Source organism: Eutrigla gurnardus (assembly GCF_963514095.1).
Source record: "Eutrigla gurnardus genome assembly, chromosome: 3".
Taxonomy (NCBI): Eukaryota; Metazoa; Chordata; class Actinopteri; order Perciformes; family Triglidae; genus Eutrigla; species Eutrigla gurnardus.
This window is the reverse complement of record NC_139917.1, coordinates 13227909-13242963: the sequence shown is the minus strand read 5'-3', so window position 1 is coordinate 13242963 and position 15055 is coordinate 13227909. Positions and strand designations below refer to the sequence as shown.

The window sequence follows — 15055 nt, the reverse complement described above, 5'->3', positions numbered from 1 at the left end:
TGATCTGTCCATTACAAGAAGCCCATCTCAGAGGCAGAGTCTTGGAAATTGAGGGCTGGATGGAGTAGCCAGACTGTCCATGCAATTTACAATAAAAAAAAAGTGGTATTTCCATCCTGCTAAAACAAAAACACACCATACTCCCATATTTCAACTGTAACTGACAGAGAAGGGCATTTCATCATAATTAACGGTAACATTGACAACGTAACAATAGCGGGTATCTATGGCACAAACACAGACTCCCCCACATTTTTCCACTCCCTATTTGCAGAATTAGCCATCTTCCCAAACTCACATCATCTTAGTAGGCGACTTTGACACTGTGCTGAACCCAGACCTAGACCGCTCCACCATTTCAACCACCAATAAGACTCTCCACTCCTCATCTACAATCAAATGGGTCCGACCGTCCTAGTTTCGTAGACCAGGCGCAGTCGGGGCGCATTGCACCTGTGCCACGCCGACGGGGTGTGTCCACAGCTGCACCGGATTCCCCGTCCAACACCAGAACGGCGGGACACCGGGACCTCGCGTGCCGCTCAGACCAGCTGCAGCCGCGGTTCCAGCTCGCGGCAAAGTTGCGCGTTTCTGGTCCCTGCTGCGCCGCCACACCCATCTTGGCGCAGGCGATCCACCAAACTGCCAAACTGACCGTGCGCAAGGCTGCGCTGATCGAAACTTGCATTGCGCCAGCTCCGCCACCCTGCACCACCCTGCGCTGCGCCACGAAACTAGGGCCCTATATGTCAGAATGTGGACTGACAGCTATGTGGAGACTGCACGAGTCAGACAATAAAGAATTTTCTTACTCCCCATACCAAAATACTCCTGCATTGATTATTTTCTGATGGACAACTCACTCACACATAGAGGCAAATAATCCAACATCCCCAGTACTGCCATCTCAGACCATGCACCTATAACTCTCAAATTAATAACAGGAATTCAACCCCAGATTGGAATCTCATCACTTGTACACCCAGATCAGACTGGCTTCATCAAAGAGAGACAGTCCTCAGAAAACATGCAAAGATTATTAACATAATTAATTTACACAAAACTCCGGATGCAGAAAGGAATCATCACCCATCCATCATTGCAACTCTAGATGCAGAAAAGGCATTTGATAGGAAAGGGCCTTTTCTCCTTACCTCCTTAAACCATTTTGGTTTGACCCCTACTTTATAAACTGGAGTAAGACACTATATAACACACCATCAGCATCATTAATCACCAATAGAACAATATGTCAATCATTCCACCTAAACAGAGGTAGGATACTAGGCAAGGATGCCCATTATCACTATTACTCTTTGCACTTTTCATCAAACCACTCACTTCATCCATAAGACAGAAGACTGCAAAAACCAATTCACACCACGCAAAATTAGTCTTTACGCCGATGACATCTTACTCTATCCAACTAATCCTTCAACATCTCTTCCATCAGTCCACAATCTGATAAACAGCTACAGCAGGGTTTCTGGCCATTCCATCAATTGGTCTAAGTTCGAGATTCTGCCTCTTAACCACTTTGACTGGGATGCTGAGGTTGGGGACCTACCCTACAAAAAATATATTTTCTATCTCAATTTCACCCCACTACTACAAAGCATCAGAGAAGACCTGAACAGATGGAACAAACTCTCCTTAATCGGCCGCATATCTACCGTCAAAATTCTTCTGCTGGTTCTCCTCTCTGAATGCAATTGCTAATACATTTTATTGTTAAGAAAAGAAACCCAGGATTAAGCTAATTACTCTTCAAAAACCCAAACAGTATGGTGGACTGGATGCACCAAATTTCTGCAACTACTTTCTTTCCCACCAACTTCCATACATTCGACACTGGACAAACAAACACAACCCTGCCTGGCTCGTCATTGAACAAACCATCGGCAATAATCCCCCCATTCAACACATGGGTCACTCCCACCCGTCAGTCCCACCCGTGGGAGTGACGGGAGGAGTGCCTGTGCTAGCATACACAAAACTTGCAAAGTCCAGGAGGACACACCCCGTCGGCGTGTTGCAGGTGCGCCTGGTCTACGAAACTAGGGCCCATAGCGTTAATAGACAAATCAATTAAAACACACCTCTGCTACAAATTTCATACAATAAAAAAGTTCATTCTCATAGCACTCACTGTAGCCAAGAAAATGATTTTACTCAACTGGAAGGACAGATCAAAACTCTCAACCCAGAATTGGCTCAATCTATTAACCGACCATGCAAATCTGGAACAGCTTACATCATCAATAAAAGACAATATTACAGCATTTAATAAAACCTGGTCTCCTTTTCTGCAGTACATCTGGAGCTGATTCCTCTTCCCCCCAGCAAGAAAATCCAAATATAAACACAAAAACATGAAAAGGATTAAATAATCAATTATGGCATAATTTTTTTAATCGTTTCTTGTGTATGCATTACTATTAGGGTTGCAAAATTCCGTGAATTTTCAAAAGTGGAAACTTTCCATGGGAATTTATGGGAATAAACGGGAATAAACGGGAATAAACTGGACATTTTTTAAATTGATGGTTGGCTCTTCAAAGGGGACAAAAAATATAGCTGAGGAGTTATTTTGTAGCATAATCTTGACTAAAACAAACAGATGCCATTCAAATACACTTGAATATCCATGCCATTCCTCAACCACATGCACAGAGCACACTGCTTATTGCAGGCTATTGAGACCACACCCCCTACTGGCACTGTGCATGCCTCCATCACATGTACAGAAGATCACTAGAAGACTGGACCACACTTTTGAGCCTGAAGCACAAAGACTATTGAAGGCACACATTTGAGCTTCTGGACTAAACAAAGTGAAGTAAGTTTTGATGCTATTATGGGGAAATATATTTATTACAGCTCTAGTCTACGATTTGAAAGGTTTGAAAAGCACCCCCCCCCCCCCCACACACACACACACACACACACCCCTCCCCTCCCCTCTGTGCTCCTCCGAGCTCGTATCGTTCTCCCCTCGCAGCCTCCCACCTCCCTCTTATTTTACGAAAATAGTTAACTGAAATGTGTTTCTAAAAACATGTTAGGCGAGAAATAAGCTATGCAGTTGCTGAATCTGTCTTTAATTTAGATCGACACCGGTCAGTTTAAAAGATTTTCGATTGCTTGCGGGCAGCGGCGCTCCGTCTCTCGAAATTCGCCGCTCCGTGACGGCATTGCACAGCTTCTTACATAGACATGAATGGGAACATTCCATTCCATTTTTGAATGAGTGGGGTTGGGAGTATTGAACCTAACATTCCTGTTTTTGACTTCACCCATGAAGCAACTAATTAAAACATGTTCTGTTCTACTTTCAAATAAATCTGTTGAAATATCTGTTGAAAACATTTTGTATGGATGTTTTCTTATGACTTCTGTTCATATTTATGCTTGGATATAATATATTCCCAGTTAGTTCCCCTAAATTCCCATTAATTCCCATAATTCCCATTATTCCCATGGAGAGTTTCCAAATATGGAATATTTCCAAAATTCCCAAGCTTAAGTTCCCGTGGAAATTTACCGGAAACTTTCCGGAAATTTACCGGGAATTTTCCGCCCCTTTGCAACCCTAATTACTATATTGTTTGTATTACTAGTATAGTTGCAAATACTTTTGTTTTGTACACATCTATTTTGTTTTCTTGTTTACTGGTTTTGTCACTGAAAAATGAATAATACAAACAAATAAAAACAATCGTTGTGATTGAAGTCATTTTTTCAAATTTAATTGTAGCCTAATTGGCGAAGTTTCAGGTATTCCGGGCACTCCTTCAGGATCGGAGCCGCCACTTCAGCCTCCCGTAGCGGCGTCCCAGAACATTTCATTCGCATCATGGGCCGCTGGTCCTCCCAAACGTACCACTGCTACATCCGTTCGGATCTCAAAGATCTCAGGTCCGCTCAATCTCTGCTAAAATAATTGGAGGTTTTTGGGGGTCCGTCGCCGCCCGGGAGCGGCGGCTGATTCTCCACAGAAGCCCCACAACGCTCCACATCCAGAATCGAGATCTTCGACAGGTCTTTTTCGTTCAATATCAATAAAATCCTTAAACGCATCTCGTTGACGGTGTGGTCCTTGCTAGTGAATTGTAGCCTAATTGGCAAAGTTTCAGGAGCAGGACCACACCTCAACAGCGCCAATTTCCGCATCCTATAAATAACCACCTGACCCTCGCCTCCGCTTCGCTCCCGCACTCTGCGCCTTCGCTTCCGTGAGAGCACGCGACTTCGCCTCAAAGAACGACCAACTTTGCACGAGCAAACTCGTGCGGCCTCATAGCCAACTCACCTCAAGATGGACTTCGTCTCTCTATCCCGACGACGACCTCTTCCACCGAGACCACGATTCACCAGAAGCCGACGTCACCTCCATACCCGAGACCCCGACTTCAGTGGCTCCAACGATGTCCAGGACGCCAGCGTCCCCGATGAAATCCATCCATGGTCAGTATCCCGCCTGGTTCATCCCTTCTCCATATCCAAGACTATCATAGCTCGCCCGACGAATCATCCGTGTCTCCCAGCCCACCTCCTCCAGCAGCCAAGAGAGGACGGGGAAACGCACGGACAGAACGTCGCCGTCGCCGGAACTCGCCGACCCCTTCACCGCCGAGGACCACTCCAGCCTCCCGCCGTCATTCCGACAAACCCGGCCGAACAAATCGCCGGTCGCAACAGCACCATGCTCCAGCCAGATGCCCCGACCAGCCTCCAGCTTCAAAAATCTCCGACTGGAAATTTGCCACACTCCAAAAGACCTTAAAAGATAAAGGCATTCCGTTTCACAGATCCGACAATAAAGAAAAACTCTTCTCCACACTCATGGCCGCCCGCTCCGTCAACACCAGGTCGCTTCCGGGTGACATCACCACGCACACCCCTTCCGGCAGCGACGTCGACGCTCTCGTTAAAGGGACAGTACCACCAAACAACTCAGCCCAAAGGAAACAGGAAAAGCAACAGCAAAAACAGAGTCAGAGATCATCCGCCAGAACTAACAACCCCAGAACCGTCATCCACCACTTCCCGTCATCCCTACACTCCAGAGGGGGCGCCCAGACGGATGTCAGGACCCTCCAACCTCCACCAGGTTCATCACCACCACCAGCATCAGCAACCTACTACCTATTACCAGCAACCATCGCAGCCAGTTCCAGCCGGGGCTCCTGGCACCGGGATGCCAGCGCCCCCTGCTGTCTATTTCCAAACACAGCAGCTCGCGGCAGCAGGGGTTCCTGGCACCGGGATGCCAGTGACTCCTGCTGCTTACTTCCAACTACAGCAGCCTGTTCCAGCAGGGGCTGCTGGCACCGGGATGCCAGCGCCCCCCGCCGCAGTTTTTCAACAACCACCACAGTCCACTCCAGCTCCTGGCACCGAGATGCCAGCGTCCTGCGCCAGGTGGCAGGGACCTGCGTCATCCCAGTTCCAGCATTCCCAGCAGCCCTGGTCAGCTGGGGTCATCGGCACCGGGATGCCAGCATCCCGAGGCCACCTACTGGGGCACTCTTGACAACGAAATATACTGCCGCATCTTCGCCGCCCGCGCAGCTCTCCAATGCCCCCTTTGCGGCGGCCCATCTCACCCAGCCTCTTCTTGCTCCATCCCCACCCACAATGAGTCGTATCAAAGCCGAACGAGAGCGTCAGCATTCTCCCGCTTGTCGTCGGCACCTCCACCAGCACCCATATCTCCTAAACAGGTGTCATCCGCACCCTCCACCTTCCCCATCACCAAAGGCATTGATAAAAAAGGCAGACCCATCTTTCACCAAGGAGGACGTTCCATCTGCAACAACTTCAATAGCACCGGATGCTCCATGTCCCAGTGCCGCTTCCTCCACGTCTGCTCCTTCTGCGGCGGGGGCCACGCCCGCCCAGCATGCCCGCACAACCCTACCTCGCCGAAACCAGGTGAGCACTTATCTACACCCATTAATATCACAGCTTTAGCAGAAGCACTTCATAACCACCCCGATCCAGCGTTCGTTCACTTCCTGATTAAAGGATTCAAAGAGGGTTTCCATCCCGGACTTTCCACACAACCATCCATTCCTTTCGAGGTTAAAAACCTTCAGTCAGCTATAACCGATCAAAAATCAGTCGACTGCCTGCTGGCAATAGAAGTCAAGGAAGGCTTCATGATCGGACAATTCGTCCATCCCCCTTTTCCTAACTTTCGCATCAGCCCCCTCGGCATTGCAACCAGGAATAACTCCAGCAAGAAACGCATTATCATAGATCTTTCAGCACCCCACGGCAGTACCATCCCCAGCATCAACAGCTTGATCCCGAGTGAGGATTTTTACCTTCACTATGCCACCATCAACCATGCCATCGCCCTCATTAAACTTGCCGGCAAAGGGTCATGGCTCTCAAAAACCGACATCACCAACGCCTTCAAAGTCCCCCCCATCCACCCCGACTTCTGGCGTTTCTTCGGTGTCCGTTGGCACGGTGTATACTACTTCGCCGTCAGGCTCACATTCGGCTGCAAAAGCAGCCCCAAACTATTCAACACCCTGTCCGAAGCCCTTTGCTGGATCCTGTCCAACAACCACAGGATTCCTTATGTCATCCATCTCTTGGATAATTGTTTCTTATCATTTCCCCCCCATCGTCACCACCAGCCTCCGGCCTGGTCATTTTGACTTCAGTCTTTGCCGACGTTGGAGTTCCACTGTCCGCAGAGAAAACCGAGTGCCCCTCCACATCCCTAGAGTTTCTCGGTATCACCCTCGACACAAATAAGTTCCAGACTTCTCTCCCGGTTGAAAAGCTCAACCGAATCAGCCTCCTGATCTCCAATTTCCTTTACGCCCCATGCTGCACCAAACGTCAACTGCTGTCCCTTCTGGGCCACCTTAACTTCGCCCTACGCATCATCCCCCAAGGGCGAGCCTTCATATCCCACTTACTATCTGTCGCTTCTTCCATTCCATCACTCTTGACTTCCATCTCCCTGGATAGCCCAAGCCGTGCTGAACTCCGCCTGTGGCTCAACCTCCTCTCCAACTGGAACGGTATCACCTTCTTCTACCACGACCAACTTACGTACCCACATGACATCCACCTGTACACCGATGCCGCTCCTTCAGTCGGTTTTGGGGGTTTCTACAACAGAAGATGGTTCGCAGCAGCATGGCCCCCAGAGCTCGCAAATGAATGCCAGGTCGCTTCCTCTGCGCTCTTCGAGATCTACCCCATAATAGCCGCCGCCATCTTGTGGGGACACAAATGGTCCCGCAAATCCATTCTCATATATTCCGATAACCTCGCGGTCGTAGACATCATTAACAAAGGTCGCTCCAACTCCCCATCCATCATGCCATTCACACGATGCCTCATCTGGCACTCCGTCACCCATCAATATGTTCTCCGCGCAGCTCACGTACCCGGTCATGCCAACACCATCGCTGACTCTCTTTCCCGCTTCTTGTTCCAGAAGTTCAGAAGCTTGGCGCCTCACGCCGACATCTTCCCGACGCCAGCTCCTCCATATTCAGCGCTGACATTCAACTTGTGAATCCAGCGCTAAGACCCCTGATCAGCGAATCCCAGAGCTCCATCATCAATAGCCTATCACCCTCAACCCTTTCTTCCTACTGGACGGCTTGGAAAAGCTTCCACCAATTCCACAACATATACGACATAACCTTTCCGTCGTTCGATCTCATCACCTTGACTTCTTACATCACTTATGCCCATTCCATCAGGGCAATCAAAACACACACCATCAAAGCTTACCTTAGCAGCTTAAGCTTCTTCTCCAAGTTAATAACCGGCAGTCCGGGGCTGGCCACCAGCCATCCCCAAATAACTTCCCTCATCAGAGGACTCCTACGCCAAGAGCCAGCCACGAAACCTCAGCGTCTCCCTCTTACCGCAGACCTGCTGTTCACCTGCCTCCACACAATCCGCTCTGGGTACGGCACTCCCCAAGTCGCCAGAACCCTGGAAGCCATGTTTCTGCTAGCCTTTTTCGGTTTCCTCAGATGCTCCGAATTTACCTCCTCAACCATCTACTTCGACCCGAGCCGTCACGCTTGCATTTCCGATTTGTCCCACTTTTCAGACGACACCATGGTGTTCCACTTAAAGCAAACCAAAACTAATCAATTTGGTCCGCCTACACCCGTCTTCTTCTTCCAGGTCCAATCACCACTAAACCCCTTCGAAACCCTCTCGAACTTCTTGCAATTCCGCAAATCCCAGAGCTCTACAATGACAGAATCCCAGAGCTCTACAATGACAGATCCCCTCTTTATTTCCGAATCCGGCCAAGTGGCTACACGATTCTGGTTTCACCATCACCTTCGCCTCGTGCTCTCATCGTCCGGTATCGCGCCCCTCAACTATTCCGGGCACTCCTTCAGGATCGGAGCCGCCACTTCAGCCTCCCGTAGCGGCGTCCCAGAACATTTCATTCGCATCATGGGCCGCTGGTCCTCCCAAACGTACCACTGCTACATCCGTTCGGATCTCAAAGATCTCAGGTCCGCTCAATCTCTGCTAAAATAATTGGAGGTTTTTGGGGGTCCGTCGCCGCCCGGGAGCGGCGGCTGATTCTCCACAGAAGCCCCACAACGCTCCACATCCAGAATCGAGATCTTCGACAGGTCTTTTTCGTTCAATATCAATAAAATCCTTAAACGCATCTCGTTGACGGTGTGGTCCTTGCTAGTGAATTGTAGCCTAATTGGCAAAGTTTCAGGAGCAGGACCACACCTCAACAGCGCCAATTTCTGCATCCTATAAATAACCACCTGACCCTCGCCTCCGCTTCGCTCCCGCACTCTGTGCCCCTCCCCCCCACCCCATTTTTCTCTCCCTGCTCTTCTTTCTATCCTCTCCTTCATAGGTCCATGAGGGGGTCCGTCGCCGCCCGGGAGCGGCGGCTGATTCTCCACAGAAGCCACACAACGCTCCACATCCAGAATCGAGATCTTCGACACGTCTTTTTCGTTCAATATCAATAAAATCCTTAAACGCATCTCGTTGACGGTGTGGTCCTTGCTAGTGAATTTAACATGACCGATTTACGGCAGGTTAACTCTTGGAAAATGAAACATCAAATGCTATTTTAAATTTTTCTAATTTACATTCGAAAATGTAAGGGCACAGGTTTGAAAATTAAATAGCAAACAGCTTGTACATTTTTATATATAATTATATATATTATATATATATATATATATATATATATATATATTTTATTTTTATATATTTATTATATTTTCAGTCAGAATGCAATACGAGTTTGTAAAAATGAAAATTTAAATATTGTGTTTAAATAATAACATTGTATAATGAAATATGAGTTAATTATTTTTACTCAAAGAACCTTCATAACTAATGCTATAATGGAATTTTATTCTCACATTACATTACATTCTTAAATTCTGAAAAATGTATATATTTTTTTAATAAAAGTCCCACATGGGCTTTCATAAACATCCATATTACCATTGATATGGAAATATGACAGATTTAATAACAAAATGTTATAATTATGGTTATGTTAAGCAGTTAAGCAGCATTAAATTCCATGCCAGCAGGGTCGGCCCTTCCATAAGTCTGTCCTTCCATAAGTCTGTATGCTCCACGTTTATTAAGACATTTAAAACGGTTGCTTGTAAAATGCCGCTCGACATGAAAAAGGCAGCAGCCATAAATCTTCCATCCAATGGATGTCTTTAAATCCTAATATGTGATGCCTGTATATCCAAAGAGATAACTTCACACGTCAGCAGCTCCCTTCCACCTCCGCAGACACACGGCAACGATGATCAACCACCAACACAACACAAGTTTGAGCTCATCCAGTGTCACACCTTTTTAGCCGATTTATTTATTTCTTAAACATGTTAAGCCATCCGTTGCCGTGCTGGCAACAGGTTCACACCATATAAGGAGTGGTGCATTGCATTGACATCATATGTTTCGTCAAAAAGAAATGTTTCTCGTATTTGTCCCCCTTACAAAAGAAGAGACCGACCAATTGAAAAGAGCAAACAGGAAGGATGACGAAGACACTGGCATTGTCCTGCAGTGGTAAAGGAGGCCACTGGCTGGTAGAAGCACTGATCATCAAGGAAGACATCCCAACATTTATTACAGTCCAACTCTCCTTTTGACTCCTTCACTGCTGTCTTACCATCCTCTCGTCTGACTGCAATGTTCTTCAATCCGTCTCCAGGCGTCAGGTTAACACTTCACCTGACTAAAGGTAGAGACTATAGTGCCTTTAGCGCCATCTTCATCATCTCCACCTTCCCTGTGCAATTGGCTAAGTAACACACCGGAAATGACTAGAATAAAATAACAGAAACCCTACATACAGTCATACAATACAAGTACAAACATTATGAAAAATGACTTTGTTTTCTTCTCATCTTTGTACAAAATGTAAGGGTTGCTTTAGCAAACAGGAGCTAAATTTCCCCTCTCAGATATGACGTTTTGATATTTACGCTGGATGTTAACCCTAACTGTGTTATTGTTTTCATTACAGTTCTATGATACTGAAGGACATTAGAAACATCTGGGACAGGACGGATGCACAGCATTGACAAACGCAAACAAACAGTGATTCACAAATCAAACAGAAGATATTATAGTTTCATATGATCTTACTTACAATATTCCCCCCCATGCACTACACAATAGTCTTGAATTTTCATATATTACATATATGCTACATTCTCTTATTTCTTATTTCACTGATATAAAGGCAAAATATCTCGATGCAAAGTGTAAGCTGCTCTGCTTTTCTTTACATTTAAATCAGTATTATAGCTTGAAATCTGACAATTCAAACAGTATGACTTATTAGCTCATAGCAAACATAAATGTAGCTGATAAACCGGATTTTACGTAAACTCTTAATTCCTCTGATAGCAAGAATAGCAATTTCAATGTGTTTTTTTTTTTTGTTTAATCAACAATCACAATGTATATACATCACCAGAACTAAAGCAAGCTCAATTTTAACATTCTGATCTTCCAAATGTTTCTGTATTGCACACACATAAATACACATAAAAATACAGAACTAATTTTTGGGAGAGGTTACAATAGTAGATTTTTAAACATCTCTATTTTATATTTAAAATGCATACCAAAACATCTTAAAAAACAAAACAAAACAAAATGTCAATATGCTTGTTTCGTAATGTCCAAATACGGTGTGCAGCCACCCGGTGGTGGTTTCGAATGATGTCCATTAATAAAATGCCAAAACAGTAAAATGTATTAATACTTGTATCCTGCGATGTCATGTCCTTATAGAAGGGTCAAAGGTCAGAGAGCGGTCATGGGTTGGCTAGTTGGCTGCTCTACTAGGGATTTTTTTTGTTGATATTCCATTAACTGCAAAGAGAAAGAGAACACATTGCAAGATGATTAATGTTTGCATAAATAATTACACAAATGGAAACATAACTGATTTCTTTGGATCCAAGAAAAATGTTATTTTCTTTTTAAGAATTCAAAATAACATGCTGTTTATCTATCTCTCTCTCACTGCTCAGCAAAAACAAGCTTTTCCTATGTGGCCTCTTACTGGGAGGGGATGCTGGGCGAGCCCGAACGGTGGAAGTGGATGTTCTGCCACTTTCCGTCGCGGCGGTGCCACACGCGGGTCTCCTCGGACTGCATGGTGCGGGGCATGCCACTGGTATCCATGTACTGGGTCAGGCGGATGTAGGCAATACACGCTGCATTTTCCCCAATGAGGTGCACATGCGGGTTCAAGAGGATGGTGTGCACTGGCTTGTTCCCTTTGGACAGGGCTGCAAGGGAGACAAAATGGCCGATTACAGGGACACTTAGTCCCACATGTCTGATGAATGATATCATCCCATGTCTTGGGCTGGCTAATTCCAATACAACTGCATGATTGTTCAAAAACAAAAAAACTGACCGTACCTTCGAAGGATTACTCACTTGTTTGATATGAGACCCAATGAAAGCCAACATTTTTTCTCTGGAAAAATCTTTCAAAAATGATCTGTCATTTGCAAAGGTCATTAAAGATGTATTTGAAAAGCTTACCATGCCCAGTGGTATTCATTATTCAAATTTCAAAACAGTTATTCACAAACAAGAATCCAGAAACATATTGTCATGGTGTTTCCTCTCCCTGGGTGGAGCTGTTGTAAATGAAAATGTGTAGAAAAAGCCTTTTCTACCTGTGTTAAGGCTTACATTCTGAAAAGCAGTGGAGTTTTTGCTATATGGAGCCAGAATCAGCCAGAATTGTGATCCATTATGTTTTAAGGTAAGATCTCTAGCTGAATAGTGATGTGCATGAGGTGAAAAGTTGTACAGCGACACAAGTGTGCATGTGTCAGGTGTGTATCACCAGGTAGGGGGGGAAACCCCGATAGCAACCGGGTATTTCACACACTGTACCAACTGATCTGAACACAAGAGGAAGTAAAAGTCTCTATATGTTGGTGTTGGATAGTGGACAAGTACGGGCTCGCCAAGTGATTGAGGTTTCTAGGACATATCTGGTTTATCTGTACTATTTTTACCCTGACTGAGGACATTCTGCCATTTATAGCAGTCATTCATTAGTGAGTTTTTGCTCCAAGGTTAGTCCATGCCCTTGTAGCGTACCAGCAAACATGAACTGTAAACCCATAGGACTACATATTGATATAGCACTATATACACTTTCCTTCATACAAACAACATGCTGTGTTGGGGATCTTCCTTATTTGTGAAATGATTTGATACCAATACGATGGTCTGCATTTTACTCTGTTTTAACACTTCCAAATGAATTTGAAGTAATGAAAGAGATGAAATATTCGGTCTTTCCGTGTGCATCACGTGTTTGTTTCCAGGTCTGGATCTACTTCACCTGCCCACGAGGTTCATCTTAATGAGTTCACTGTGCACCTGCTTCCCATCAACCCATTATGCTTGTGACCTGCCTCCACAGCTGTTGCGTCCTGGCTCATTATGCTGCATGCATATATAAGTTGCTGTCCGCTATTCTAGTTATATCGTCTGTTACTGTTCTGCTTGCACAATACGTTGCGGCCCGAAACCTTGATTTTTAGGACACATGCCTGGTTGTGCAATCACAGTATACATCTTTTTCGTCATGCAGTCATGCATAGTGTGTATTTTTGGTTCGTCAGCGTCAGCGATACTGTTTGCCAGGGAATTAAAGTGAGCAAACAAGTCATTCCCATCACTGAGAACCAAACAGGAAGTTTCACCCCCCCCACATAGCTTCAGAGCAAACAACGGCTGCATTAGATCATTCAGTGTGTCATGCTGATGTAATCAAGCATGTTTATAAAATCCTCTTGTCTAAAATCTCCAGAGTGGCTGGAAAAACAAGTTGCTGAGAATAAATAATACACAACCGTGTATTTCCTAATTCTCTTTCTCAGCGTCTCTCACGGAGCCAGCTGGCTTCTTGGACCTTTTGGAGGAACCAAAGAGCCACGGTTGCAACAGTAGCATGACTAAATATGGCGGCAATTCCCCGGCAAGGTGGATGACTTTGATGGTACTCAAAGCTATTTCAATTCATATCTATTTCTTAAGATTAGACCGCTTCAGACTTTATACAACTGTCCTGCTGATAGATAGCTGCTAATTTATTTTATTTATAGATTTTTTAAACCAAAGTCGAGATTAATAATTTACCATTCTCAAAGTAAAAGCGATGGAAGTCATGTCCTTCCACCAGGTTGCCCAGGGCCTCAGGCTCAAAGGAAGTTAGACCGGGATCACAAATCTTCCTGTTACACCAAAAAAAAAAAAAAAAACATAATCAGCAAAGGACAAAAGCAATTCAGGTATTTAGATTTTACTGTGTCACAGAGAAGGAAACTTACGCATAGGCATCAAAGTCTCCATTGTTGATCGACTCAATCAGCTGCTCAGTGACTTTGATGATTTCCTGTTTGCGAGCTACAACACAAGAATACAGAACATCATCAACTACACAAACCGGTGTAGAAATTATTAGTTGTTACTGAATTCCAGGCAAATGTCGGTCTGAGTGCAGATAAAGAAAATCGGATATCAAATCAGCTTCGAATGGGTTCTAGTCTACAGGATTTCAGAGTTATTAGAAATGGAAGGCGCTCCAAAAAAAGTATTTCACTACATTTTTTTTATCAAAACAACAAGAAAGCCTCCCATGACTAATAGTGATATCAGGCAGGAAAATGCAAAATGACACTATTGCTTTCACCCAAAAATGTAAAAATGAAGAACAGACCAATGCTTGGATGCAAGTATTTGCTAAAAAAAAAAAAAAGGAATTTTAACTAAGTAATGTTCACAGTTACCTTTATTGTTATTGGTGCAGGCTGGGGGATATTAAAACAATTACTTAATTCATGCAACAGGAAGACATGTTAGCTCCAAAAACTCACTACAATAACTGTATGTACATGAGCGGGTATACGAGTCAGCTTTTTACTGTGTGAGTCCATGTTTGGGTAAATCAGAACAGAGGGCAAATAGAGGAGTGAGAAGAGCATCTGTGTCTACAAGACATGAATTTACGGCAGGAGAGCATCTTGTTCAGATTGAAATAGAGAGGAATAAATGGGTCGGAAGGAGCAGAAATGAAAAGGATCACAAACGGAGGTTTTTCTTCACTGGAGAAGGGAAAGTCAGGGCATTATAAGGACGAAACAACTAAACTGAGGAAATGAGTCAGGAGCACAGGATTTCAGACACTTTACCCCCCCACTATGGAGGGACTTACTCTGAACTGAGGAGCTGGTTGGATGTCTTGAGTCAGACATCTGTGAGGAACGGCTCTTAGAGCTCAAGATACCGCTCACTAAGCTGCCCAGACGACGGGCTGTCAGCGGTTGAATGGATGGGTGCGTGATTGGGTGTCACATGTGTGTTGGGTGGGGGATGTGACAAAGATAAGGACATACATATGTATGTATGGGCAGAGGCAGGACATGAATTATGGAAAAAGGGACATTTCCAACAAAACATAAGAGGGGGAGAAAAAAGTTTAAAAAAAAAACAGAGACAT

General features: G+C 45.0%; 1 protein-coding gene across 14 annotated transcripts in view; it reads right to left on the bottom strand.

The window, feature by feature from the left end:
- Positions 1-9991: 9991 nt before the first annotated feature.
- LOC311010606 (calcium/calmodulin-dependent protein kinase type II delta 2 chain) overlaps positions 9992-15055 on the bottom strand; it is a 38883-nt gene continuing 33819 nt past the window's right edge. For 8 of the 14 annotated variants that reach the window (XM_084005161.1, XM_084005169.1, XM_084005167.1 and 5 more), the window contains 5 exons: positions 14346-14366; positions 13887-13962; positions 13696-13790; positions 11588-11816; positions 9992-11394 (listed from right to left, as the gene is read on the bottom strand). In XM_084005161.1, coding sequence (XP_083861287.1) covers positions 11391-11394; positions 11588-11816; positions 13696-13790; positions 13887-13962; positions 14346-14366 — 425 coding nt within the window. In that variant the 3' untranslated portion in view covers positions 9992-11390. The remainder of the gene's footprint in view (positions 11395-11587; positions 11817-13695; positions 13791-13886; positions 13963-14345; positions 14367-15055) is intronic. The other 6 variants (XM_084005168.1, XM_084005171.1, XM_084005174.1 and 3 more) reach the window with 1 other exon arrangement.